The sequence below is a fragment of the Myotis daubentonii genome, chromosome 4 (genome assembly GCF_963259705.1).
Source record: "Myotis daubentonii chromosome 4, mMyoDau2.1, whole genome shotgun sequence".
NCBI lineage: Eukaryota > Metazoa > Chordata > Mammalia > Chiroptera > Vespertilionidae > Myotis > Myotis daubentonii.
This window is the reverse complement of record NC_081843.1, coordinates 108,202,664-108,230,343: the sequence shown is the minus strand read 5'-3', so window position 1 is coordinate 108,230,343 and position 27,680 is coordinate 108,202,664. Positions and strand designations below refer to the sequence as shown.

General features: G+C 44.5%; 1 protein-coding gene across 1 annotated transcript in view; it reads left to right on the top strand.

The window, feature by feature from the left end:
* The window catches only part of C7 (complement C7), a 48,771-nt gene that overhangs the window by 20,823 nt on the left and 268 nt on the right, over nucleotides 1-27,680 (top strand). Inside the window, exons 9-18 of the mRNA XM_059694867.1 lie at nucleotides 2,176-2,289; nucleotides 2,775-2,941; nucleotides 5,168-5,396; nucleotides 7,607-7,784; nucleotides 10,664-10,751; nucleotides 13,097-13,229; nucleotides 17,079-17,270; nucleotides 20,877-20,967; nucleotides 23,870-24,054; nucleotides 26,788-27,680. The exon at nucleotides 26,788-27,680 is cut by the window's right edge and continues 268 nt beyond it. Of these exons, the coding sequence (XP_059550850.1) occupies nucleotides 2,176-2,289; nucleotides 2,775-2,941; nucleotides 5,168-5,396; nucleotides 7,607-7,784; nucleotides 10,664-10,751; nucleotides 13,097-13,229; nucleotides 17,079-17,270; nucleotides 20,877-20,967; nucleotides 23,870-24,054; nucleotides 26,788-26,969 (1,559 nt within the window). The 3' untranslated portion in view covers nucleotides 26,970-27,680. The remainder of the gene's footprint in view (nucleotides 1-2,175; nucleotides 2,290-2,774; nucleotides 2,942-5,167; nucleotides 5,397-7,606; nucleotides 7,785-10,663; nucleotides 10,752-13,096; nucleotides 13,230-17,078; nucleotides 17,271-20,876; nucleotides 20,968-23,869; nucleotides 24,055-26,787) is intronic.

Sequence of the window (27,680 nt, the reverse complement as noted above, 5' to 3'; positions counted from 1 at the left end):
AAATATATTTCTATTGATTTCAGAGAGGAAGGGAGAGGGAGAGCGATAGAAACATCAATGATGAGAGAGAATCATTGATCGGCTGCCTCCTGCATGCCCCACACTGGGGAGCCAGCCTGCAACCAGGCATGTGCCCTGACCAGGAATTGAACCATGACCTCCTGGTTCATAGGTCAATGCTCAACCACTGAGCCACGCTGGCTGGGCCAAGTTACATGTTTTAGCAATGACCCTCACTGTTACCCAGTGAGACAGCTATTCTAATTCTTGTCCCACAGACTGAGAAATGGAGACCTATGGAAGAGTACATATATAGGTCATAAGAATGTCCAACTGGCTCTAGAGCCAGCTCAGTTTTTTCCTTCTGCTACATGTCTGATAGGAATGCCTTGTTTTTGCTAGAATCAGAGCACGCCACTGAGTTCGCATTTTGTAGATCCTCACCAGCTGCCCCAGTGTGGGAAGGGAGAGAGTGGTGTCTTAGTATCCACTCTTCCTCTCAGAGACCTTTTGGCCTTGGTTTACTAATGTTCCCAGGAAAACCTGTCCCTTCACAACTTTGCCCTTAAGCTGATGCCCACACCTCCTTCTTCATTCCAAGTCATCTCCTCAGGATGCTTCTTATCAATCCCCTTACAACCTTGGAGGAGAGTAGGACTCCTTTTCTTAAAAAAAAATGTTTAAATATTTCATTAAAGCAGCATTTTAAAAATGTTAGGCAGCACTGTTCGTTTACTATTCTATAACAAGAAATAATTAATAAATAGCTGCTACTAAATATGATGGTAAAACTAGAACAATAGGTTTAAAATTTGATACTGCAGGATTCAGGTCAGGTGTCTACTTGAAATACCCATCATTAGGAAATCATGTGGAAATGTCCCCGATTGGCTCATTATATTTTTACTAGAGAGAATGCAAGGTAGTTTCCCAGACTTACAGCAGTTGCTTCCATGATAAGTTTCAGAGTGAGTGAGGATAAGACTTCTTCATGAGTTCAGAGGAGGTCTTGTAGTTTCTCTTGTGGGGGAACTGCCATATTTTTCTGTTTCCATTGCCTGTTTTTTTCCTTTGGGCTTGATTTTTACCAAATAACATTTAAATAATATTTCAACTTTCCTGATTTCACAGGTTGGAAATAAATTGCACAAGCACAGGTTTTTGTAGCAGTGACAGAGACAATATTTCCTTGGAAAATTAATCTAGAAAGTGACTTGATCTAAAATCAGGTTTACTGCCTTTATTTTTTTTTCAGCACTTAAAAGAAATGAAGAGAATTTTTTTTAAAGCTTTTCAAGTTGGTAAAAGTATTCTTTTGAGTAAACTCTCCTGGGATATGATACAGGGTGGGGGCAAAAGTAGGTTTACAGTTGTGAGTACATAAAACAGAGTTTATTCTTATATTATTATTTATTATTGTATTATTTTCCATGTAAACAACTGTAACCTTACTTTTGCCCCACCCTGTATATGCCCCCAATTGTTCTTTAAGAAATATTGAGGTTATTATGATTAATAAAATTATATAAGAAAAGTATCTTTCCACACTTTATTATAGATCCTCATTTTTAAAAAATAAAGGCATTGGATAATGAGTGGTAATTTTCACATACTAAGGTTCTGAGTCAGGGGAAGGACATGTTAGAAACTAGCGATGTTAAAGATGGAGAGACAGAGGTTGTAGAACTAGGGTTTTAAGAATTAATTGCTGAAGAACCAGAACCCAGCTTTTGGGGTCTCCGGTAGATGGCTGGAGGCCATGGCAGTCTACTTTAGTCTATTTGCTTTATGCCTGAAAAGCTGACTATGGATGGGTGAAACATATCACTCTTTGGGGTATTTAACTTCTGCTCTGTCTGCTGTTTCATGTAGAAATCACCAGCACCTCATTCTCTCTCTGGTCAAAGTGAACAGGAGCCAATATTGGCTCAACCATTTGAAAGTAAGTGTAGTATCTGTTCCTTTGTTTAATATCAAACATAAGTCAAATATCCCCCTTTTGACCCTTCATTCACTCTTGTAGAGCACTTGGAAATGTCCGTATCATGTCACTCTTGATTAGACGGTCTCAGTAGTCGGAAACATCCTCTGGTCCTCACTCTCATCATACCTGGCTACGTCTCAAAGGTCTTCAACAAATACAGAAACTCAGCACCTTTTAATTTTTCCCAACAGGTGTTTCATCAATAAGTATGAAGGCATGTTCATCCTCAAGTGCCAACTTTGTGTTTGTTCAATATTCTTCAAGCAAATGCAAGGAGCTGGAAAATGCTTTAAAATGGGCTTCAGGTAAAGGAGAAGGCGGCAGTATGCCCTACAAGGTTCACCTCCAACCCTCTCTCTTTGGTTAATTCTTGGTCGCCAAAGTCCTTTGACATTTTAGCAAGTGTCCCACAAGGGACATTGGTCATAACGGATGAACCTACATTGACACACTATCATCACTCAAAGTCCACAGTTCACCGGAGGGTTCATTCCTGCTGTAGTACCTTCTATGGCTTTGAACAAATGTATAATGACATGTATCCACCACTAGTGTCCTAGATAATAACGTCACTGCCCTAAAACCCCTCTGTGCTCCACCTATCCCTCCCTCCCACTGCCCACCCCTGGCAACCACTTATTTTATTTTTTTACTGTTTCCATGGTTTTGCCTTTTCCAGAATGTCATACAGTTGGATGGGTTGTTTTCATACTTGATGGATGTTTCACGCTTAGGTTCTCGTTTTCATTTGTGGATCCTGACTTCCTTCATTTGATTTCTCCTTGTGCAGGAACTCAGAGCAACGTGTTGCGCGGGGACCCATTTGTCAGAGGGGGCCGCCCAGGCTTGGTGTCTGGCCTTAGTTTCCTGGAGCTGGACAATCCTGCTGGGAACCAGAAGCGATATTCCTCCTGGGCGGGCTCCGTGCCCGATCTTCCCACGGTCATAAAGCAGAAGGTGCGTGATGCCCTGCTTACATGCAGCAGAAGGCGGTCCTGTTGCTTTGCACTGGGAAAGTGAGATTAAATCAAGCTGGTTAAACAGGGAAGGCTGTGGTTAGCAGTTTCTGAAGTTCAGTTTATGTTCTGTATGAGGAAAGGAATGCATACCTAATCATAAGAAACAGAAGGTTTGTTATCTTGTCCATATTTCAGTTGTAACAGTAAAATATCTTGTCAATCCCAAGAGAAATTAATGAAAAAATTTGTATTTTAAACTTTTGCCCTAAATTGGATTGTTTTCTTGTCCCCTCATTCAGAGGAGCTATAGATTCTCGCAAGAGGAAGGCATTCAGGGTCATTATATTTGTCAGATCACCTTCTCCCTGTGGTCATGGCCTGTAAGCGCCCGGAGGCGTGTAAATTAAGACCAAAACTGTTTGGGCTGGTGGAGGTTTAGGATGTTTTATTGATACAGTCAGTTCTTTTATAATGCAACCAATGTGTCTAAAAATCAGGGAGCTAGGCAAAATTGCACAATAAAAAGACTACAGGGTTTATGGGGGGAAATGGGGTTAGGGATACAACACTAAAAATTTAATCTGTGACATTCATTTTTTAAAAAAATAGACACCAAAAATAAAAAACAAAACAAAAGAAAAGCCAGTAGCACAGTTTTATACATGTTCAATTGTTAAGAAATGCATTTACTGTAATGAATGTGGCGCATTACCTAGGAAAATGTGGCTGGTGACGGAGCAGTTACAGCTTGTGAACTGTTGTAAAGTGGAAAGAGAACAATCAGAAGTGACAGCCAGCTGTGCCACGGGATGTGGAGGGGCGTAGTGTGCCACGTAGGCGGTGAACTGGGTGGATGTTTGAGGCGTGTGTTTGTGCGTTTTATGTATTCCTGTGTGGTTTGGTTCAGTCATGTCCAGTTTTCCGTGCTCACCTCGTGTTTCTTGTGGACAAAACGGTACGTAAGCAAAAAGCAAAACGTGTGTGGTATGCTTATATTATTCCTCACTATGACCATCTTAACAGAACAAATTCATATTTTCAAAACAAATGCTATAGCAGAATTGATTCTATGAGCTGTTCCCTGCCATGGGAGTCAAGCAATGTCCAGGTGAAATTGACCTTCAGAGATTGAGAAACCTGGACACGTTATACACTCAAAAACTACAATCGCTTCTCAGGTTGCCCCCCAACACCATGCTGTACCCACTTGCCTCCTAATAAGCGTGATGGGGGAGGGGGAAGTTTCCCCAGGAACTCTCATCTTGACGTGCCACTCATTAAGAGTCAACGTGGCCTATTTTCATTGTCAGTGTCCCATACAAATCGTCAAAAATCCTGAATAGTTGATTAGGAAAGAACAGAGATTCTTTTTCATTCTCAACTCTGCACGTTTCCAATAGGACGGTAGCTGTCACAGTTAGCTGTGCTAATTTATTAGCCGCACAGGGCAGGAACAGAGAGAGTAGAGGCATGTTCCAGCTATACGGCCATATGATGCCATCCAGTTCCGAAGAGCTTGGGCAGAGATGGGGGAAATGTGACCGATTCTCGGCGTCAATCTTAGTCGTGCGCTGCATGTAGATTGTATGGACTCTCTCCAAAGCCAGTGACATGCATCTCTTCCCAGTTCTGTGCTCTGTGACATCATGGAGGTAGCCTGGAATCAGCCATGGTGACGGTAGTTACCCTGATTCTACAAATCAGAGCCTTCTTATTCCTGAGCGAGCAGATGGTTAAGACTTATCAGCACCCCTGTGGTCTCGAAGCATTGGATATATTCAACACAGAGTAACAATGCAAACCTATTTTAAATTTCTTCAGGGAGAAAGAGTGATGGCCTCCTCTCTGCAGCAGGACATTTAACTTGAATTGCATGTGCTCTTCCTGTAACATAAGTGCACCCCCTTTTCCTCTGTCCTCTGCGGGGGTGAAAATGTGTTATCTTCAAAACAACCTTTCAATAACCAGAAAATAGATGTCTCCTTGGTTTTAAGAATTTTATCCCTGCACACAAGGTACAAAAAATATTCCTTCTCTAGCTGGTCTAATATTTCCTAGATTTCTCTTGCAAGGAAAGTGAATTATTTTCTCTTTTTATTTGAACAAGCAATGATTGGAATTACCATAAGTGTTTCCATGGGGTTTGAGCTTAACTGTCAAAAAAAAAAAAAAATACTGTTGCCTAAAACCCTGGCTTCTGCCTGGGATGTCTTTCCCTGTGCAGCTTACACCCTTGTATGAGCTGGTGAAGGAGGTCCCCTGTGCCGCGGTGAAGAGACTCTACCTGAGACGGGCCCTTGAGGAATACCTGGATGAGACCGACCCCTGCCACTGCCGGCCCTGCCAGAACGGGGGCCTCGCCGCGGTGGAGGGCACCACGTGCCAGTGCCACTGCAAGCCGTACACGTTTGGGGCGGCCTGCGAGTATGGAGTCCTTGTGGGGGACGAAGCAGGTCAGTGCGCCGACTCTTCTCTAGTTATGCTGGGCCCATCGAAAAGGGGAACCCCTTCCCTCCAGGCCCTGAGATTGCGCTTCTTGGTGTATGGAGAGGAGGAAATCTCACTGGGTATTTAAATATATATATATATTTTTATTGATTTCAGAGAGGAAGGGAGAGGGAGAGAGAGCTAGAAACATCAAAGATGAGAGAGAATCATCTATCTGATGATTCCTGCAAGCCCCACACTGGAGATTGAGTCCACAACCCGGGGATGTGCCCTGACTGGGAATCAAACCATGACCTCCTGGTTCATAGGTCGGTGCTCAACCACTGAGCCACACCAGTAGGGCTCACCGGGCATTTTAATTCAGTGTCTCCCACGCTCCATGTCCGGATGGTGGACCCTGGGGTCAAGGCCCTTGTCTGTCTCTGTTTTTCTGTCTGAGTTCACAGACCCACCGTGCCTGCCGCCATTCCCCACCTGCCATTAGACTAGCTTAGTGCCCCAAACACCTCCCATCCTCCAGTTGTCGTCTCAGAAAGTTTCCGTCATAACCCAGGTCTGTGGGGCGTGGGCTTGCACTGCCTAACCTCTCTGCTGGCCAGCTCCTTGAAACATCTCTGCTTCTGTTTGTATTATGCCCTGTCCATCAGTTATTCATGGGTGCTTGCTGAGCATCAGCTGTGTGCTTGGCAGTGTGCTTGGTGCTTTAAGCACTTGGAACAGGGCTCCGTGAAGGTACTTTCTGGGTAGGCCACGCGTGAGACAACTGTGTACATTTGTCTTGATATTTACTTATATGTGTCTCTCTCTCTAGAACAGAGGTCGCCAGCCTTTCGGACCTCACGGACCACCGGTTGGCGACCGCTGCTCTAGAAAGATTGTTTCTTAAGATCAGGACTTGATTTTTTTTCTTTATTTCCAGAGCCTGACATAGAGCTTGATTTTATAGAAGTCACTTATTAAGTGTTTGATGCATGAATACATACATGGCTAAACGATGGTTGCTTATAGACAAGCACCAGGAAGGCATCCTTGCCTTCAAATGCCTCCCCTGCCTACCTTCCTGGTAAATTGAAATTCCACCCCTGACTCTCCCCTTTGTGGCGTGGATTTCCAGTCATTTGATAAAAATGGGGGCTTCCCCAGCTGGCGAGGAATGGAGTAGCAATCATAATATATCAAGCTATTATTACCCCTTATTAATATACTCAGGGGACTACTTTATTAACTCAGTTTTTAATGATGGAAGAAAGCATAAGGAAGATCATGGGAAACTATTATACAAATTAGTTTAGTTTTGGTGTGTGGTACCGAGGAGTGGGAGATGCGATAGGGGGCAAAGAGGGATATAGGTTGCACAGTAGAAATAGCTAAGGACCAGTATACATACCCACTTATTATTGGAAAATAATGCTTTGGGGAATGGTGTCTGAGAGCAGTTTCTAACTAGTAAAGCAAAGTTCTTAGAAGATGGTGCCAGCTCTCCCCTGGCTCCCCCATGGAATATGATGGGGAAATACTAAAAGACTGTGAGTCGTGCATCAGCCCGGAGGTGGAAGGTGCCAGGGTTGTTTGAGGAAGTGCCTGGTGTAGAATTGGGGAAGGATGCTAAGAGGAAGGAAAAGCAGTTCATCTGCTTACACACTTCCCAACTTTGCACAGGGCCAGCCCTGGGCTTGGCAGCCTGGGGTACCAGTACATTATGTCCTTCTCATGCCCTATCACTGCTTTAACAAGAGCAACTTATTTGCTTTATTGAGAGACTGTGGAATGATGAAAAGAACCTGAACTCAGTTGTAAGACACAGTTACAGTCTGGATGTGGCTCTTGGCAGCCAGTATGGCATCGGGCATGGCATTCAACCACTTTGTGTCAGATTCCATATCTTTCAAACAAAAATGGTGACTGACCTCCTGCCCACCTGGACTCATTCTTGTGAGAAGTAAATAAATGATGGAATGTACGTGGTGCTTTGAAATGGTTTTAAAACGATAAACACATTTAAGATGTTATTGCAAGAAGTTTGTTAATGCAGCCATGGTATGGACAGCCCTGGTCAGTGTGCAGAGGCCGCTGGCATTGTAGAGGACCTCAGTGAATGCCCAACGTAATAAATCCCCTGATGTCCCCTCCCCCAAGGACCACGAGCAGGGAGCGGCGCAGTGAGCTCTGCAAACCCCTTCTGCAAGTACTTTCTGACCTTCCTCTTCTCTTACAGGAAAGGTGGACGGAGGTTGGAACTGCTGGTCCTCTTGGAGCCCCTGTGTTGACGGAAGGAGAACAAGGCGCCGTGAATGCAATAACCCACCTCCCAGTGGGGGTGGGGAGTCCTGTATTGGAGAACCGTCGGAGAGCAGGCAGTGCGGAGAGGAAGACGAGGAGCTGAAGAATCTTCGGTGAGGGGGCCCAGACCTCCTGGCCATCACATAGGACACAGTGTCCCTGCAGTTTGCATGAGCTATGCGATGGCTGCTACAAGATGATTTGGACGTGAAACAGTTGTTTATTTTATTTTATTTTATATTTTTATCAATGACTGCCTTGCCCTTTAGCACAGGGGTCAGTTGAAGGATGGAAGCCTGGCCTGGCCACCTTGCACTCATGTTTCAAGTTTTCCTGATTCATCGTTATAAAAGGCTGGGGAGCTGGGAGGCAGTGTGGTCCCATAGATATGAGCGGTGGTGTTGACATCAATTAGATTGGGCAATCAATTGTGACCTGGGCAAGGTCCTTGCCACACCTCTAAAGTTAAGATCTTCATAGTAGTTAAAGTGACAATAGGCTATAATTGAGATTAAGCCTGGCACAGAGTAAGTATTCAATAATAGTTGTATGATTTTTCAGACATACCACTCCTCATTTATTTTTTTATTTAGGATGAACCATAAGGCCAGATGCTTAAGATGGCTAATATCTTTTTTAAAAAAGTCAAACATTTTTTATTGAGGGAATAGCACGTTGTGATTCCTTCCACTGTCTTAGTCCCTCCTGAGTTGGCGTCAGAATCTTCAAATTAGCCCCTTTGCTCATTGCACAGCTGTCTTCTCCATCAGCCCAGGATTCCTTTAGTTGGGATTCTCTGACCTCCACTTGAACAGGGACATACTTTAAAAATCCCCCACCCGTAATCTTTGGGATGCAATTTCTTTAAGCAGTTTAAGTTCCTAAAAGTTAAATTGTGGGGAATATATCACAGTTTTGGCAAAGGATCTAAAATCTCAATAGTTTCTGGTATTGACACGTCTTACCTCCAGTTTTTACCCACGGGCCTGGCAAAAGATATCGCAGTTCTCAGGGTCACCATCGCAATAAAAGAGCATGACCCGGTCTCTATGTCGGCACCAGAGAAGGTGAACATCTCGACTCTCATTTCACACTCACTTCTTGTTGCCAGGACCTTGCAAATACTCTCTCAAAGATGTCTAGCTGATGAATCGTACCCCTGGGTCAGTGGATTTTTATGCCACCCCCCACTGTGTTCACTGTCCTTACTAACCTCTTCCAATCGGGGATTGGCAACACGTTCTAGTCAGATAATGTGAAGGTCATGGGAATGGAAGAAAGTGTGACCCCTGGGTGTCTGGAGGTGTGCTGCCTTGTTCCCAGGTCTTCGCTGCCGCCTCCTCTGACGTAAGCAATGCCTCCTGACGGAGGAAGGTGGGAAGCATGTGGGATTTTGGTGAGCAGACAGCACTGGCCTCAGGGTGGGTGCCTCTGGGAAGAGGAGGCCTCTCAGGAGGCCGCTGCCAGCTGGATCGCTTCCCCTGCCTTTAGACACAAAGCTTGATGGGAAGGGGCACCCTAAGGAAGGCACTGGAGGGATCTTCACTCTTCTTGGTGCTCAGAGGAGGAAAAATGTCCTCCTCTTCAGTATGAAGAGGAAAGTGATGAAAACGTCACATTCCTGAGTCTCCTCAGAAGGTGGCGAGAGCCTGAGGATCTGAGTCCGGAAGGAGGCCGCACCCAGGCCATGTCTAATGCTTTCCCTCAGATTCCGTGTCCCTGGAGTGCAGGCCATAGTGGCGATACGCGAGCCTCAGAGGCACTATTGAAAACACTGCTTCCTGGTGGCTGTCATTGCTGTCACTGTTATGAGCTCCCTCTAGGGTTTGCCTTGTGAGAAGTAGAGAGAGCATGATTTTAAGAGCCTGACTAATTAGACATGAATCCAGCCTTGATATCTTTTACTCTATAACCTTGGACAACTTATTCCAACTCTCCAAGCCTTTGTTTACTCCACACGTCTCATAGATTACAGTGAACTGAGGCAACACACATCCGAAGAGTGACTGCCAAGAGCCTAGACACATAGCTCATGCTCAGTCAGAAGTGTTTTTTTAAATCTTTATTCTTGAAAGTATTACATAAGTAGAAGTGTTATTATTTTGTCTTACTTCTTTTGCAGGATCACTAACTCTAATTACCTTATTTTTATTTTTTAAAAATATATTTTTATTGATTCCAGAGAGTAAGGGAGAGGGAGAGAGAGAGAGAGATAGAAACAGCAATTATGAGAGAGAATCATAGATCAGCTGCCTCATACACGCCCCACACTGGGGATCAATTCTGCTATATATATATATTCCTCTTATTTATTTATCATTCATTCTTTTATTTAATCCTCATCAAAGGATATTTTTTTCCATTGGTTTTTATTTTTATTTTATTTAAAAAATATATATTTTTATTGATTTCAGAGAGGAAGGGAGAGGGATAGACAGGTATAAACATCCATGATGAGAGAGAATCATGGATTGGCGCTTCCTGCATGCTCACTTACTGAGGACCGAGCCCACAACCCGGGCATGTGCCCTCGACCAGAATCGAACCCGAGACCCTTCAGTCTGTAGGCTGATGCTCTATCCACTGAACCAAACCGGCTAGGGCTGGGCACTTTATTTTTAATACAGAATTAATTCTGTGTTAAAAGAATTTCAGAACCAGCCAGCAGGAGAAAAAGTAGGTCTGAGACAGGTGACCTCTGAAAGTTTCATAAGTAGGTGTGTTGCCCAAAGAATGACTTTCCTTTCTGCTGTTATTTTCCCCCTACTACTGACCACTTAACTATCTTTTGCAAGCCTGAGTTTATGTTTGAGTTTTCTATCACAGGTTGTGATCAGATATTTGATCCTGACAATGGCAAAAATATCACATTAGCCTACTTACATAACACAATCTTTTCAGATGCAAATTAAAAATTTGCTGCGGTGCAAAATATTGATTATACTGTGGAAATTCATCACATTAATTATATTTTGTTTTCTTTCTCTTCCAGATTGCTTGAACCCCATTGTTTTCCTTTGCCTTCAGGTCCAACGGAATTCTGTCCACCACCCCCTGCCTTGGACAACGGATTTGTTCAAGTTGGTTATGAGATATATATATATATATTTTTTTCTTTACACATACTCTTTGTGTCAAGTTCTGCATCTCCACTGTTGTCATAATCCATGTCCTTCTTCCACAAGGAAACAGAGCTGTAAACATTTTATGTGTGCATCTTAGTTTTAGTGATGAGAGTTTTAGACTTTTGTTCTTTGGCTGAAGGCATTTAGAATTCTGCAGAAGTCAGTACATCTTCTGTGGCAAGGTAAATCAATATTTGCCACCCAATGAATTAGAAATGCAGTCATGCCAGAGGGCGGCTAAACATTTCCATTCCCACTAAAATAGGAATCTATAAGCAAGTTCTTCAACATGAGGACTTCCCCTGTTCTTGTACTGAAAGAAGTCTTTGGAAAAAAGTCTCATAAATATGGAGTCTAAGATGAAGTATTAGGTTTATTCCAGGAGCCAATCAGACAATTAGTGAGTGTTGGTGAGATATGGGTCATTGTTCTTTAAGCAATTTTCTTGTTCAGGAAGGAACACGAGTTAGCTGCTACTTGTCATTCTTGGGAATCTTCCTGGCTTGGGGGCTCTGTGAGTTTGTGCCCTTCTCACTCCTTGTCATGATGAGGCTTGGGCATCAGACTCAGTGAAGCCTCCTCTTGGCTCACACAGGAGATAGTGTTCATCAGCGTTCTCTGTGGCCAGTCTTGCATTCTCCACGAACGATTTTGCCTCGCAGGGTCCAGGCCAGCCGTGGGCAAACTACGGCCCGCGGGCCATTGAAATGAATAAAACTAAAAAAAAAGAAAAGACCGTACCCTTTTATGTAATGATGTTTACTTTGAATTTATATTAGTTCACACAAACACTCCATCCATGCTTTTGTTCCGGCCCTCCGGTCCAGTTTAAGAACCCATTGTGGCCCTTGAGTCAAAAAGTTTGCCCACCCCTGCGGGCCTAGAACATACATACATTAGATTTTGCTCAAATTTTCCCAAATGTAGGCAATATTGGGAGGTGGAAGAGCAGTGTGTGTGTGTGTGTGTGTGTGTATTTATGTAGAGAGAGAGGGACCTAGTATGACTGACACTCATTTTGTCCCACTGCAGTCACCATAGTCCATGAAGTTCCTGAAGGTAGCACATGCTCAGAGAATGAGGCCAAGCAGACTATTTTCCTTTAGCAAATGCTGAGGCTGCTGTCCCAAACTCCAATACATGGGCTGCCCTGTAAGGAGCTGGTGGTTGCGAACACTGCCCTGTGGATGGGCTACGTCACAGCCACCCAGAACCATAATGATAGAGATGTCTGCTTGCCCCTGTCTTCCAATTTTTTCGCATTCTGTAGGTTTAGGGTAGATCCCCAGAGTCTATATTTTTCTAAATTGCTGCTAACAGTTCTGAAATAGAGCCAGGTTTACACAAGTGTTGAGCTTGACTTTGTTAGATGGGATTCCCATTTGTAGGGAAAAGCAGATCGTGTCCATCCCCATTTTCTTCAAACCTCCACACCAATCTGGGCCTCTGTTTCCTACCAACGTCCATGATGGAGCCAGACTGGGCCAGGCCTGGCAATGAGAAGAAGGAGGCACCAAGGAATCTTGTTCTTATGCCTACAGCATAGTTGGCCCAGCTCCAAGCCCTCTCCCAGGCTGGTTTCTTTACCGTACCTTTGGGTGGAAGAGATCAGCAGGATAAGAAAAGGAACCCAGAGAGACCCCAAACAAGCATGATTGCTCACCTGAAGCTCAGACTTCAAATTCTCCTGTGCTTCACCAACAAAGCTCACCTCGTGGCATTCTAGACTAACGACATGCCCTTGTGTCTGACCCAGCCCAACAGCACTTTCCTTACAGGGTGGGTGGGAGAAGGCCAACATTATGCTTCCCCCTGTTGATTTTTGGAAGAAACTTAAACTTTCACGAACATGCTAAAGGGATTTCAACCTGTCAGTTCATACCAGCATTCATCAGGCAGTATTGCCCATGAAAAGCCCTTAACACCTTTCTACGAAGGGTTGACTGACAAGGATGTTTCCCAAATCTGATAGGAAACTGACTTTAACTGAAAATTTAAGGGAAAGAACTTACTTGGGCAGTGTGTACTAAAGTACTTTTAGTCAAATTTTTACTACAGAGAACAATAAGTCATAGTACAGTGGCATTACTGACATTATTTCCATTGATGGTGGGATCAGTGTTGTTGGCTAGAACTATAAACAAGAAAATGCTTTTATAGACAATTTTTAAATCAGCTATTTGAATGAAGGTTGCCTAATGATTAAAAGAAGGCACGGTTTACAGACCAAATATATCTAAAGAAACATTGTGTTATTGCAAACTGGGCATACTCTTTCTCTCTGTTGTATTTCTGTCTAGAATGAAGATACCACGTTTCCTGTTGGGAAAAACATAGTCTATACCTGCAGGGAAGGATACTCTCTGGTTGGAGACCCTGTTGCCAGATGTGGAGATGACTTACAGTGGCTCACCGGGGAAAGGCATTGTCAGAGTGAGTGGCCTCGGCCATTGTATAAAATTTAAGAGGCGATAATAATGTGCAAGAGAATGAATCAAGATAATCGCTTACCATGTGTGCCATGTCTTGACCTCCCTTTTCTGAAAGGCTCCTATGACCCTGCCTAAGTTTCAGCAGTGCCTTGAAAAAGCCCTCAGCATTCTCTAGCTGATGGAGCTCCTGGTAGGTATGGCACATTTTGTGATTTTAAATTTTTTTGGACATTGGAATTAGCCAGGAAGCTCAGATCTGGCTAAGACCATCAGGACATCCTGTGATGTTCAATGACTAGGTGTATACCACAATCACTCTACTTCTTTAGATGCTTTGGATCCTATTCTGTTCAGATATAGGCATCTTGTCGCCTTAACATTACTCTGGCCTCCATCTCAGTTGTGCTGCCATATTAGTTTGTTCTCACGGACATAGTGTAGGGTTATACTTTTTCTATATCAATTCGTCTGTGCAAAGCAAGGAACACTTTAGTGAGCACGTGCACATTTTTTCTCTTGGGTATATAGTGCAATTTCTACTTTAAATTTTAAATATGCTACCATCTTCCATGTAATCATACAGTTTACATCCCTACCGGAATCTGAGAAGTTAAGGTTGCTCTGTATCGTCATCCACACTTGATAGCATTTATCCTTAAATTCTTTTTAGCTATACTGGTATATAGAGATATCTTATTTTTTAACTTGTATTTTTAAATATTTTTTGAGGCATAGTGATGTTAAGCCTGTTTTCACATGTTTATTGGCCATTTGGATATCCTCTTTGGTGAAGGGGCTATATAATCTTTTGTCCATTTTTTAAGATTTGTCTGTCTTTGTCTTATTGGTTTGTAGGACCTCTCATTTCTGTCTGTCTCTGAAGTCCTTGAGCAGAAATTACTGAAAATAAATATAAATATTCCCTAGCTAGGAGTAATAAAGCCCCAAATTGGTTCTATGAAAAGATCAATCCAATACTTATGCTTGAAGAGCTTCTTTTCCTATATTGTGAGTTTACTGGTAAAAAAACCATTCTAGTCTTTGTTCATCTTAAAATGCCTTCATTTTTGAAGGGTATTTTTATTGGGTAAGGAATTATAAGTTAGCACTTATTTTCTTTAAACCCTTTGAAGATTTCATTACATTGCCTCTAACTTCACTGTTTTTGAGTGATAAGTCAGTTCTTAGACTTACTGTGTCTTTGAAATCATATTTTTTCTGTCTGTCTGCTTTTAAGATTTTGTCTTTGTTTTTCAGAAGCAACTCTTTCCCCATGTGTTTTGGTATGATTTTCTTTGTCTCATGCTGGATGATACTCAAAGCAGTTCTTGAACCTGTGCTATAATGTTCTCTGACAATTTTAGAAAATTCTTGACCATGTGTCCTAAAATATTACCTCTTTCCCAGTCTTGCTCATCTCTCCTCTTGAGACACAAATGATACATTTTTAGATTATATATATTATGTATGTTATTTTCTTTGTTTTATGTCATTTTCCCTCTTCCTGTTTCATTCTAAATATTTTCTATTGACCTATCTTAAAGTTAGTTAATTCTCTGTACAGTTATATATTATGTGCTTTTAAGAAGCCTATTGAGTTCTTAGTTTTTTCCCAATTCTAGATATTCCATTTATCTACTTTTTTTATACTTTCTAATTCTCTGTTGAAATCACCCATATTGTCAATTATTTCCTCCCTTGACATGTTAATCATAGTTATTTCAAGGACCACGTTCGTTAATCCCCTAATCTGGATCTGCTGTGGGTCTGCTTCTATAGTCTTTTTAAATTTTGGTCAAATCTTATTGATTTATTTATAAGAGAAAGTTTATTTAGAAATTTACAGAGGTAGGAAAAGTGAGCCAGCTGGGCATGGAATCAGGAGAAAAGTTATACAAGAACAAGAAGGACCCTTGGAGCTCAGGAGAGAGCAAGGCAAAGGGAAAGGCGAAAGGCGGACGGGCTCCCAGGAGGGAGAGCGAGCTGGGAATTCTTATCTTTTTAAACGTTAGATTAGTTTTGGTTGAATGCCAGACTTTATGTGTGAAAATTAGAGAAATGACTTGAGGCTCTGGACGATGGTATCTTCCTGGAGAGGAGATTCAGTTCTGTGCCTGGCAAGCAGTGAGGCTGGTTCCTGCCCAGCTTACCTTTGTTCCTAGTGCGTGACCATTAGTGAACGGATCCCTGTGGAAATTTTGACATGGAATTTCTACTTAGGTCCCTTCTCAGCAGGACTGGACTCTGGTTTCTGCTCTCCTAGCCCCAAAACTCCAGTTGTTGAATCATTGCCTTCATGCCTGTCTCCCAGCCTCTGAGCTGCAGCTTTCTCCTCTGTGTAGCAGCCTTTCAGCATTTTCCCCACCAAGTTTACAAATACCTCAAGGAGAAAGGCACCACCAAATGCTGTAACCATTTAGCCTTCCTTTCTCTCTGGAATCTCAGGCCTTCAAAACCTGACTCATAACTTGTATCCCCAGCAGCACACAACATTCTTGGCAAAATAGAGGCACTCAATAGATGCTGTTTTGAATGAATGAATAAATGGATTTTCTGATGAAAATGGTGCAGAAATAGAGCAGTAGTTTGTAGACTATTGTCCAAGGTCCATTAGAGAGATTGCCAAAATTTTTTAAAAAAATTGTGAAATCAGACTTGCTTTCCATAAAAATGTATGCTTCTCAGTTTTCTCTTTGCTGCTTTTTCAAGTAGGAAGTTTGAACTAATAAACATAACCAAGCAAGAAAGAATAAAGATTGGAAAGCAAATAACATTTAACACATTTATGGTTGCAAGGTTAAAGGCAGTTTTTTAAAAAATTCAGCTAGTAAAATATGCAACTGGATACATGCTAATGACACACAACTAAACACAGTTCCTGCGGAAGTTCTACCAGACTGGGGAGATTCGTGGCGGCTGTGAAAAGTCTGGTTTGGACAGCAGGCTGGACTTCGGGTCTCTGTTTATAAGGCTCATGCATTTTAAGTTTGCCGGAAGCCGGTCCATCCTTGCTGCTTGACACAGTCGCTGCAGGAAAGAAACATCTGCACAGCATATGTTTCAAGGGACCTGGCGTATATAGCATACTGTTCTTAATATGTTTGCTCCCGTTAGCGCTGTGTGTTTTAACCAAGGTCACCTCTCCGAGAAAGGTTGTTTCCCCAGGTAGGAATTTTTCCCTGAAGTCAGGGAGGGGATGCCTCTCCTAGAAAGGTTGTTTCCCCAGGTAGGAATTTTTCCCTGAAGTCAGGGAGGGGATGAAACTCCTTAACTAAGTGCCAGGCGGGTAGTTAATCACTACAAACAATCATGCTTAAGCTACATAATCTTTACTCCCTGGAATGGAGATAAGAAACGCCCTAACCTTTGTAATAGAAATTGACAGGATTAAAATCAACTGGTATAAATACGGATGTAACAAGACAATAAACAGCAGAACCTCTCTGGAGATCCAGACCAGAACTTGGCTGGAGATCCTGGCTAGAGATCCTGGCTAGGCTGCTGATCAACTGAACGCTGTCTCCGTGTCATTCCTTCTTCGCCGACTCCGTCCACACCTTTGGGGAACCCCTGGACCCGCTGGGGCAGGACCCCGGCATAAGTTGTCACATTACTTTGTGGGTGGGAACTGTTTTGGTCTTCAGTCTTTCATTGGTCAATTACATGTGGGTTCCGGTGGGATATGTCTTTGTGGGCACCCTAAGAATGAGCTCACCTCTTTTTCTTGTCTTCCAAGGTGAAAAAGCAGAGCAAGTATAACAGTAGCATTCAAGGAGGTCATGTTTTTACAAAGATGGTTTAGGAAATCAATGGCCCTTGTATTCTGCTCTTCTTCTTTTTTCATCTTTAGGAATTGTCTGTGTTCTACCAACACTGACGGATGGCATACAGAGTCATCCCCAGAAACCTTCCTACGCAGTTGGCGATAAGGTGACCTTTTCCTGTTCACGTGGCATGTCATTAGAAGGTCCTTCGACATTCATCTGTGGATCCAGCCTTAAGTGGAGTCCTGAGATAAAGGATGTCCGATGTGTCCATAGAGGTGAGCAGTCCCAGGTTGGTTCGAGGACACCTGCACCCAAGCACGTGACAGTCTTTGTGGTGGTCCTTTAAGGCCTTGAGTCACCATAATTGCCTTCGCCTCTGCCTGCCATGAGAAGGCAGTCAGTTCATAGAACAAATAGCAGATTTTTTTTTTTACATGGCACAGATAGATTCATGGAATGCAAAGAAAGGCAAGGATACCCCTGGTGATTCTTAAATTTGAACTGAAATCCTTTATATCAAAGTTTAGCTTTGTATCACTTACAGTGCCAAGGAAAAATATTTTGAAAAGCTTATTTTTGGTTTCCTTCTGATTTTTAAATGTACTCTAATGTAGTCCAAAGTTGAGATAATAAGTTATATAAGATTTTGTATGTTTTATTTATGGGCTTTCAGAGATTTTATTAGTATTATTGAAATAGAAAATTAAAAGCATTTTACAAAGCAGAGGTTATTGAAGAAAATGTGTTGTGGTTTGCAAAGTTGTTCTTAATAGTGTAAAACCAAAAGTCTATTATTTTGAACATTAGGCAAATTAAAATGGTTTTTCAAAGAAATTAACGGAGGAAGAGATTTGGAAAGCCAAACTATTTCTTTTTAAGAGATATTGTAGATGAGATGGATTTGTTTTTAAAAGAACCTCTTATTTCTTGTTTGCATTTTTTAAATAAATAAAAAATGTGTTTGGAATAATTAAAAACAGGAAAGAAGAAACACAATTTTGCATTCCATTTTATACGGTATTCTTATTTCCCTAGTGTACGATTTGAGCCCAGTGCTGAAATTTGTCTTTGCCAGTGAGAATGAAGTACTAGATTCCATGAGTGACACTATTAGGTGACTTAGATGGTCACAGTGACAAAAAGCAGGCTGCATGGAGCCCCCTGTGATGGATGCAGCCACAGCTGTGGTGTTAAGTCAGTGGTTCTCAACCTTCTGGCCCTTTAAATACAGTTCCTCATGTTGTGACCCAACCATAAAATTATTCTCGTTGCTACTTCATAACTGTAATGTTGCTACTGTTATGAATCGTAATGTAAATATCTGATATGCAGGATGGTCTTAGGCGACCCCTGTGAAAGGGTCATTCGACCGCCAAAGGGGTCGCGACCCACAGGTTGAGAACCGCTGTTTAAGTAGATCATAGAGGACAGGACAGCAGGGCAGCCTGTCTAATGGAATGCCCACCCCACCAGCTACCACCTGCTCTTTGGCTGCCAAAGGCCCATATCAGAGACAGGTGTGTGTATTTTTGTTGTTGTTGTTGTTTTTTTTAAAATATTTTTATTGATTTCAGAGAGAGGAAGGGAGAGGGAGAAAGAGAGAAAGATCAAAGATGTAAGGGAATCATTGATTGGCTGCCTCCTGCATGCCCTCTACTGGGGATCGAGCCTCCAACCGAAGTATGTGCCCTTGATCGGAATCGAACCTGGCACCCTTCGTCTGCAGGTCAATGCTCTATCCACTGAGTCAAAATGGGTAGGGGTGTTTTTTTCCCTATATGCACTGAAGCAGAAATACAAATTTATTTGGGATATCCATGCAATAGACTGGTGATTCTAAAATTAAAGAGAACAATGTAGGGTTGATGAGGTTGCTCCTTCATTCCAAAGGAGATTATATACTTGTCTTTCTCAAATGTCTGCCTCAGCCCTATTATAGCACAATTTGGTATAAAATTTTTCCCACTCAGTAGCAAATTCTATTGCAGTTTGAATGAAGAATGTTTTTCAGACCTGCATGTTTTTGGGAAGATGTTGATGACAATAATAACTTCCCTTAAAATAAGCCCATAATCAGTAAAAAATTTCAGGTTTGTCAGCCTCCAAAGTTAATGTTTATTTTAATTTTTAGTCATTTCAGAGATAAAGGGAGGGAGAGAGAGAGAGAGAGAGAGAGAGAGAGAGAGAGGGAGAGAGACATCAATGATGAGAGAGAATCACTGATTGGCTGCCTCCTGCACACCCCACACTGGGGATGGAGACTGTTATCTGGGCATGTACCCTGACCAGGAATCAAACCTGGTCATAGGCCAGTGCTCATCCACTGAGCCACACCGGCTCGGCTAAAGTTAATGTTTTAAAATACCTGCTGAATCCATATGTAGTCTTTTTTATTGTGGTAAACTATACATACCATAACATTTACTATTTTAACCATGTTTAAATATGTACAGTTCAGTGGCATTGAGTTCATTCCCTTTATTGTTGAAACCATCACCACCCTCCATCGCCAGAACTTTTTCATCCTTCAACTGGAAACTCTGTACCTATTAAACACTAAACCCTTACTCCCTGCCCAGCCAGGGTTTAGTCATGATGTGGAGATGATCTGGCTTTAAAATAGTAAAGGTACATACTCTACGTGAGTCCTAAGAGCATGCTTATTTGGTTAATTGAGCTACAAAGAAAACAAAGTTATGCTCTTTTTAAATGCAAAAGTTCTGGTCTGGGTAATTCTATAAGTAATTTTCACAAGGACGTTATAATAGCTTTTAGAAAATATTTGAAATCTGAAATTTCATCCTTAAGAATGATTACCAAAAAAAAAAAAAAAAAAAAGAATGATTACCAAACGATGTTCTAATCAAAATGCAGAAATAATTTACATGGCTTTAGCACTGAACTTTAGTTTTGGTACATTTAGATGAGCATTTCTCAACTCCAACATGATTGGAATGATGGGCCTGGTAATTCATTCCAGGTGGGAGCCTGTCCTATACGTTGTGAAGTAGTTAGCAGCATCCCTGATCTCCACCCACTGGACGTCTGTAGCGTCCTCTAGTGTAACAACCCAAAATGTCTCCAGACCACTCTGTAGTCTGTGTCTATGACGAATTTGCATGCCACCCGTGAGCAGGGCCGAAGCTGATCTTCCTTGAATCGTTCCTATTTTACTATATGTGCTGCCAGAGTGAGCCCTGAGCACCAACTTCTTGATAAAAAGCAGCCTGCTCGACTGGCCTTGGATTCAGACAAGCATGAACTTGAATCCTGGCCTGGCCAACCTAGTAAATCTGTGAACTAGAACCAACTTTGTAACTTCTCTGACCTTTACTAGCCTCATCTCTTAGATGGGCATTTGTTAGGGAGGGTTAAATATCACAGTGTATAAGAAGTGCATAGCTGATAGTAAATGCTCGAGGAACGATAGCTGCTGGGACCAATGACGCTATTTGTAGGGTGCTCCGAGGAATGTTCTATCCCTTGTAAAATGCTTTCCAGATATATATATATATAATGTATATATATTTAAAAAATTTAAAAAATATATTTTATTGATTTTTTACAGAGGAAGGGAGAGGGAATAGAGAGTTAGAGATATTGATGAGAGAGAAACATCGATCAGCTGCCTCCTGCATACTCCCTACTGGGAATGTGCCCACAACCAAGGTACGTGCCCTTGACCAGAATCAAACCTGGGACCCTTCAGTCCACAGGCCAGCGCTCTATCCACTGAGCCAAACCGGTTAGGGCCCAGCTTTATATTTTTACTGTGCCAACGTGTTGAGAACATTGTAGAGCCAGTTTCACCCTGAAAATGATGCATTGTTTACCACGAAGGGGCTCTTCTCCCAACGACTCTCGTATCTCTTGCCTTTTAGATGGCCCTGTGACACAGGCAGTGCCTCGGTGTCAGCCCTGGGAGAAAGTGAAGAATTCCAGATGTGTTTGTAAAATGCCCTATGAATGTCGGTAAGCCCTGTCTTCGCTCACTTCTCTGTTTCATTTTACTCAAGATTAAGAGAATGATTTCTTGGATGCTAGTCTCTGTTCGGTGGAAGGTGCTGCTTACCAAGGGCTAAGGCTCTGTGCCTTGTCACCTGTCGATCCGCTGCCTGTTACTTGCCTGGCAAGTTGTCACCTGGGCTGACAACTGGGGCATCAGCAGTGCTCTCACCTGGCTAGCGAGGCCGAAAGACTACTTGTTCTCTCTATAAAGTGGTGCAAAACGACAAAGTGTCACCTGAGTGTTTCAAATTTGAGAGGATTAGGACTGAAATCCTCCTGAGACATAAACTCTCCAAGCAATGCCGACAGGGAAAAAAGCAGCTGCTTTTCTGATTCTGGAAATGTCTGTCTCTAGATTGCTTTATAAGATGCCACCTAACTGGCTCTAGCCGGTTTGGCTCAGTGGGTAGAGACTTGGCCTGTGGACCAAAGGGCCCCAGGTTCAATTCCAGTCAAGGGCAAGTACCTCAGTTGTAGGCTCCTCCCTGGCCCGGGCCATTGTCAGGATTCGTGCAGAAGGCAACCAATTGATGTGTTTCTCTCACATCAATGTTTCTCTCTGTCTTTCCCTCTCTCTTTCATTCTCCCTAAAAATCAATGGAAAAATACCCTTGGGTGAGGATTAACAAAACAAAAGATGCCAGCCAACTGGAAACCAGCCCATTGTAGGAGGAGTTGCTAGATGTCTGTGCCATGGTCCTAGTCAGGTTCAGATGGCAGGATTGGATGAGGACAGAGGGGGTTTACTTTGGTTCACTGTCATCGTCTTTCCAAATCAACTGAAGTGTGGGAGAGGAAAGGACACTGTAAGCCACAGGGCAGGGTCCTGATGGGTCACAGCTCGGGCATATCTCCATGCCCAAGCCTGGAGGATCAAGAGAGGAGCATTTAGGAAAACCTAGAGACAGGGGGAGGTGTGGAGATGGCAGCAGAGGAAGGACCTCAGAAATCCCCCAGGAGGGAGCCAGGGGATCTGCACTCTCTTCCGCTTCCAGTCTCCTGCCATCGCTCTCCATCGATGAGATGCCCCCAAAGCTAGAGGACAAGGAGGTCTGTGGACGTGTCTTACCCGTCAGTCCTCCGGGCAGCGTGGAGAAGAGAGAGACTGACTCTGTAGAGGCACTTGGGAGATATCCAGGCCCCGGACTTACTCAGAACACACATTTACTGGCCACTTACATGGCTTTCAGTTATTATCACCATCCACGTGCACACCCAACTCCCCGAACACCTGCAGAGGGTAGTGTGGTCGTGGTGGCACCTTACAAGAAGGAACTTCTCCCGTGAAGGAGAGAGGAACGAAGTGAAATAGTGTGGATGGCAACGGTGTTTGGGCCCCGGATATTCTGAGGGGGCTGTTATTTTCTATTGATCATTGTTTACTTTGATTCACTTTCATCATCTTTCCAAATTCTCCGATTCATTCCTTTATCAGCAGCCTGCTGTTTATAGAGGTGGTGTGTGGGAGATTACATATCAGATCCCGACACAAAGTGGCCTTGCAGAGTCTCTGTCTCTGAGGCTGCTCTGAGTAGCTCTATTTAAAGTCTAAAGAAGCAGATAAAGGAGATACACCAGGATTTGTTTTCCTGGTGCAAACAACTCCAGGTAAACTTACTACTTGGTCAGAGAGGAAAATATTAGAACTAAATGTATATACAAGTGAAGATAGACTTGGTCTGCTATACAAAAATGCGTTGCTGTGCCAGGTTTCACTACAGTAAAGCCTTCCTTACCCATCAACACTCAGATATGCACTTGTTTATTATTTTATTTAATTTATTCTTTTAAATCCTCACCTGAGCATATGTTCATTTTATTTTATTTTTTTAAATTGATTTCAGAGAGGAAGGGAGAGGGAGAGAGAGAAACATCAATGAGGAGAGAGAATCATGGATTGGCTGCCTCCTTGCACATCCCCCACTGGGGATCGAGCCCACAACCCAGGCATGTGCCCTTGGCTGGAATCGAACCCAGGACCCCTCAGCCCGCAGGCTGACGCTCAGTCCACTGAGCCAAACCAGCTAGGGCTATTTTTTATTTCTTTAAATACATTTCTATTGATTTCAGAGAGAAAGGGAGCTGGAGAGTGAGGTAGAAACATCAGCGATGAGAGAAAATCACTGATTGGCTGCCTCCTGCATGCCCAACACTGGGGATTGAACCTACAATCTGGGCATGTGCCCTGACTGGGAATTGAACCGTGATTTCCTGGTTCATAGATCAATGCTCAAGTACTGAGCCATGCCGGCGGGGTGAGATGTGCTTGTTTATATTTCTCCCAAGTTGGGTCTCATCATTTTGACACCAATGCTTAAGAAAAAAATAACAATTACTTATGGAAAGGTTTCTAAAGTATTTTGTAAACATAGACACCAACCATTAGCGATGAAACAGTTTCATCTTCTCGAGGCTTCGGTCATCGACTGTGAACGGGACTCTCAGGGCCTCGGGGCTGGGAGAGTGTGAGTGTCCTGCAGCCGGTGGTCCAGTCCCGCCAGAGCCTCTGGGGCTGGATCTTGGCGTGCTCTCTGTCCCTCCCTGTGGTCAGTCCCCCAGCTGTCCCAGCAGAGTTGCCTTCTCTTCTCATCTGCTGTCTCTGCTGTGATCTAGATGAAACTAGATCCAGACTAGCTATCTAAGCTTCTAGAAGTTGTGAGCAAATAGAGAGCAAAATATGTTCATTGAGAAGATCTGGTGGGGCTGGGCCCTGGTGAGGAAGGAGGTGTGAGTTTCCCTCCTGTCTCTTTGCTGTGGGCGATGACACCTGAGACCCTGAGCTCAGAGCCTCATCTGCCACTTCTCACCCTCCGCTTTTAAGAATGAAAAGCTGGTAAATAATATGATTTAAAAAAATTCGTTTCAGGTCCTCATTGGGTGTATGTGCTCGGGACGAGAAAAACCAAAGGATACTGCCTCTGACGGTTTGCAAGGTGCATGCCCTCCAATGTCAGGGTAAAAACTTCTCCCTGATGGGCTCAGAGAGCTGTGCTCCCCCGGCCTCCACCAAGAAGGCGTGCGGCGCGTGTCCACTGTGGGAGAAATGCGATGGTGAGGGCATTTCTCCTTTGTTTCTTTTCTTTTTAAGAATATGATGCTTCACAAATTTGGTATATGCTGCTGAAGTGAGAACAGCAAGGGGAAGTTCTGATTTGTAACTGTAAACATGCTAAAGCGATAGTGCGGAGGTTTTAGAAAATGTGGTTTTCTAGCCTAGCAGCAGATCAGAGAGGACCCCCGAGGATGTCAACGACTCAGACTGGTCTGAGCGCAAACCACTCGCCCCCACTGGCTCCCCTGGGAAGCAGGTTGGGTCAAGTACCTGGAGGCCAAGAACCCTTCCCAATGGTCTGCATGTCCTCCCAGGCCTCCCTGAGTCCCATTCTACCTTCATGCTTTTTGCTCTGTCTCTGTATTATCCACCTTATGTACTTGGAGTTTGGGCTTTGCCAGGAGAGAAGAGCTAGAGCAGAGTAGCCCTTCCCCTCCCCCCTCCGCCCAGCCCTGCCCCCATGCAGCCAGGCACCTTGCAGAGTAAACTCTAGGGGTGCTGTACCCAATGCTGCAGCTAGGTGGCCTGTGGCAAGGGCTCAGCCCTGAGCTTTTTGTGCCAGGGAGTCCTCCTGGGCCATTGCAAGTCCCACTGAGCCCCATGGTGCTGGGCTGGCAGGGAGCCTCCTCCATCCATCAGAGGCACATCTGGGCCAGGTGCTGAGAACTGAACTGAATCTGGCCAGTTCCCTCTCCATTTTGAGCAAGAAGCTGGTGGGGTCAACGGTCCAGGCTGCTCCTAAGCTCTGGACGTGGTATCAGGGTAGGACCTTCAGGGTCCAGGGCTGGGTCAGCATCTACAGTGCTGACATCTGCCTCAGAGCTCACCCATGACCTTCCATGAATGACCTCTCACTGTGCTTTCCTCAGTCCCAGGGTCCACTCAGGCATAAGAGCCACACGACCCTATCTAGTGTCTCGTGATGCTGTTGGCTTCTAGGGATAATCAAGGCCAACAAGGCTATACCTGCGACAAACAGCCAGCAAGGCCACTGGTCTCTTCTAGGCCCAGCTGAGTCCAGGTGCCTTCAAACACCTCATAGTCTTTCAGGTCCCTGGTCACTTATCTCGTGGGCCATTTCCTGAAGGAAACATGCCTTCCTATCCCAGCCTGTCTGGTGAGTGTCCAGTCCATTCTAGAGGTCACTGGATGGCCCTCCAGGCAGAGGAGACACGGATGCAGGGCCCCAGCCTTGAGGTCATTGCACAAGCCACATAGTGTGCATGTCCCGTGTTCTGAGAGCCTGTCATGAGCCAATCTATTGACGAGGGTTCAGGGAGGACTGAGAGGAGCAGTGGGGTGCTGGCCCCGGGCTGGATGTGGGGGGCGGGCTCAGGAAGAGGTGAGGCTGGGGAAGCAGAGCCTGGCGTCGGGTATAGCTGTTTTGATGGCACAGACTCGCCCCACACCCTCTTCCTGGGTGGCGCTCTGGCTTCTTGTCAGCTGGGAAGGCCATCTCAGAGCACGGCTCCCTCCAGGCCTGCTAGCTGCCTCCTCCTCTCTGTAGCTGGGGCTGGGAGGGCATAGGTGTATTTACAGTGTTGAACTATTTTTAACATCTTGTGACTTCATGCTAGAAATTCTCTATTGTGTCTAAAACCTTTTTGTAGAAACATAACTAAAGCACATCTGTGTGTCTCAATTTCATAAAAAAATAGCCTCATAAAAATAACTATTTAAAAAAAAAGAAATTTTATATCACTTTCTTAAAAGGAAGCCTGATTGCCACTAAGTATAGGTAACTATCAAACTATGTGTGACGAAACAACATGAGGTCGTAGAGTCTTGCCAGTGGCGCTGGGAGCTTGAGGGAGGCTATTTCTTTGGGAAAAGGAGTTTAGTGTTAAAGACCCACAGTGCCACGCTGACACTTTCTCCTGGAAGGAATCGAGAAGTTGTGATTCAGTATTTTTAGTGCTATGTCCAAGAGGCACTTACAGTGACCTTGACCATGACCACTGGCATGGCCTGCCTTGCACGGTTTCAGCTGTACCACCAGGGCGGGAGGGCTGGGTCCCTGTCCTCAGCTTCCCCAACTGTAAGTGTGGGAGCTGGACTGTGGGATCTGTAAGGTGTCTGCCAGTTGGGGTACGCAGCACAGACAATGACATTTGTAACTCTAGCCATGTCTGGGTCACTTTGGGTTTGGCAGTCACCACAGTTGGCTGGCTGACCTTGTCACTCTCCTCTGGAGACGCCTGGCTGGTGTAGTCCAGCCTCGACACTTGGAGCACTCAGAGCCCCCTGCACAGCTTGTTTCTGCTTTGTGTGTGTGTGTGTGTGGGGGGGGCAGGGGGGGCAGGATATGAGGCCTTTGGTGCTGCCTGCCATCTCTCTCAACGCCAGTTGAATTCTTTGGTTCTTTGTCTCTGTTTGACCCTTGCCACCCAGTTCTTTGCTGAGGTCTCCTCATTTTGTTGGGGAGCTTGAAGGTCCTTCTCAGGTTCTGATTCCCCTGCACGGCCCCCGGACTAGGACAGAGCTGGACAGCTCTTGCCTTGGGAGAATTGCCCACGTGCTCCAGATAGTAACAGCAGGCTTGGCACCGGTTTCCAAACCTGCCTATGCTGAGCAGAGCAAACTGCCTGGCTTTCGGGGTCCTATGCCAGGGGGTGGTGGGTTCCATCGCTGGGAGCAGGAGCTCCCGTGGGTCGCTAACCACCACATGGAGGGAACGCCCCGACTCGCCATCGCCACGATGTGCCCATGAGCCCGTCTTTCTTCTTTTCCAGCCCAGAGCAGTGCGTGTGAATGCAGAGAAGCCTCAGAGTGCCAGGACGAAGGCAGCACGGTCTGCGTGGACGTGGACGGCACCAAGCGGACGATGACCGAGTGCCAGGCCGGTGTCCTGATGTGTCGAGGACAGAGCGTCTCCGTCACCAGCATAGAGCCCTGCGAGGGGGGAGCCCAGTAGGCGCCGGGCGGCTGTTGGCTTGCTCGGGATCAGCCACCGCTGTGGCTGCCCTGAGACATCAGGTCACTGAGCACTAAAGACAGCGTCTCTCCGGTGGAGGCGCATTCTCCCTCCATCCCTCCAGGGCCCCCTGCTCCCCTCGGCTCCCCGCCTCCTGCCTAAGCCAAACCCGACTCAGATCCTCGTTCTCCTCTTCCTAAAACATCAGTCAGGATGGAGAATAGCCGTGCGCCTCTGCATGTTCTTGGAAAAGTCGTTAACTTCTCTGGACCTTGACTTTCAATGGGAAAATTAGAGGGTTGCTCCCTTCAAGCCTATGATTCTTTCCAGTCTGATTGGCCCCGCCCAGGGGCCCCAACACACTCTGCAAATTGATTAGGAAACAGGAAGATTAGAGAGGCGGGCCTCCCCCAGTGAAACCGAATACAAAGGGGACCTTGAATGGGAAAAGGCAGGTGCAATCTTTGCATCCCAAGAAGCACACCTGTGCTTCACCCTATTGGCTCATGTAGATTGAAACATGAATTGTCGGTGCCAAACTCAACATGCTCTATGCGTGGGCAACTTCTGCCTTTTTGTCTGAGAACACATACAACTCAGTCTTCTTTGTTTTTGTTTTGTTTTGTTTTTGTTTTTGTATGATTTGCCCCTCTCGCCCCTTTTCCTTGGTAGGAAGCATCAAGTTCATGCCTGTATGGCATGCTTGCATGT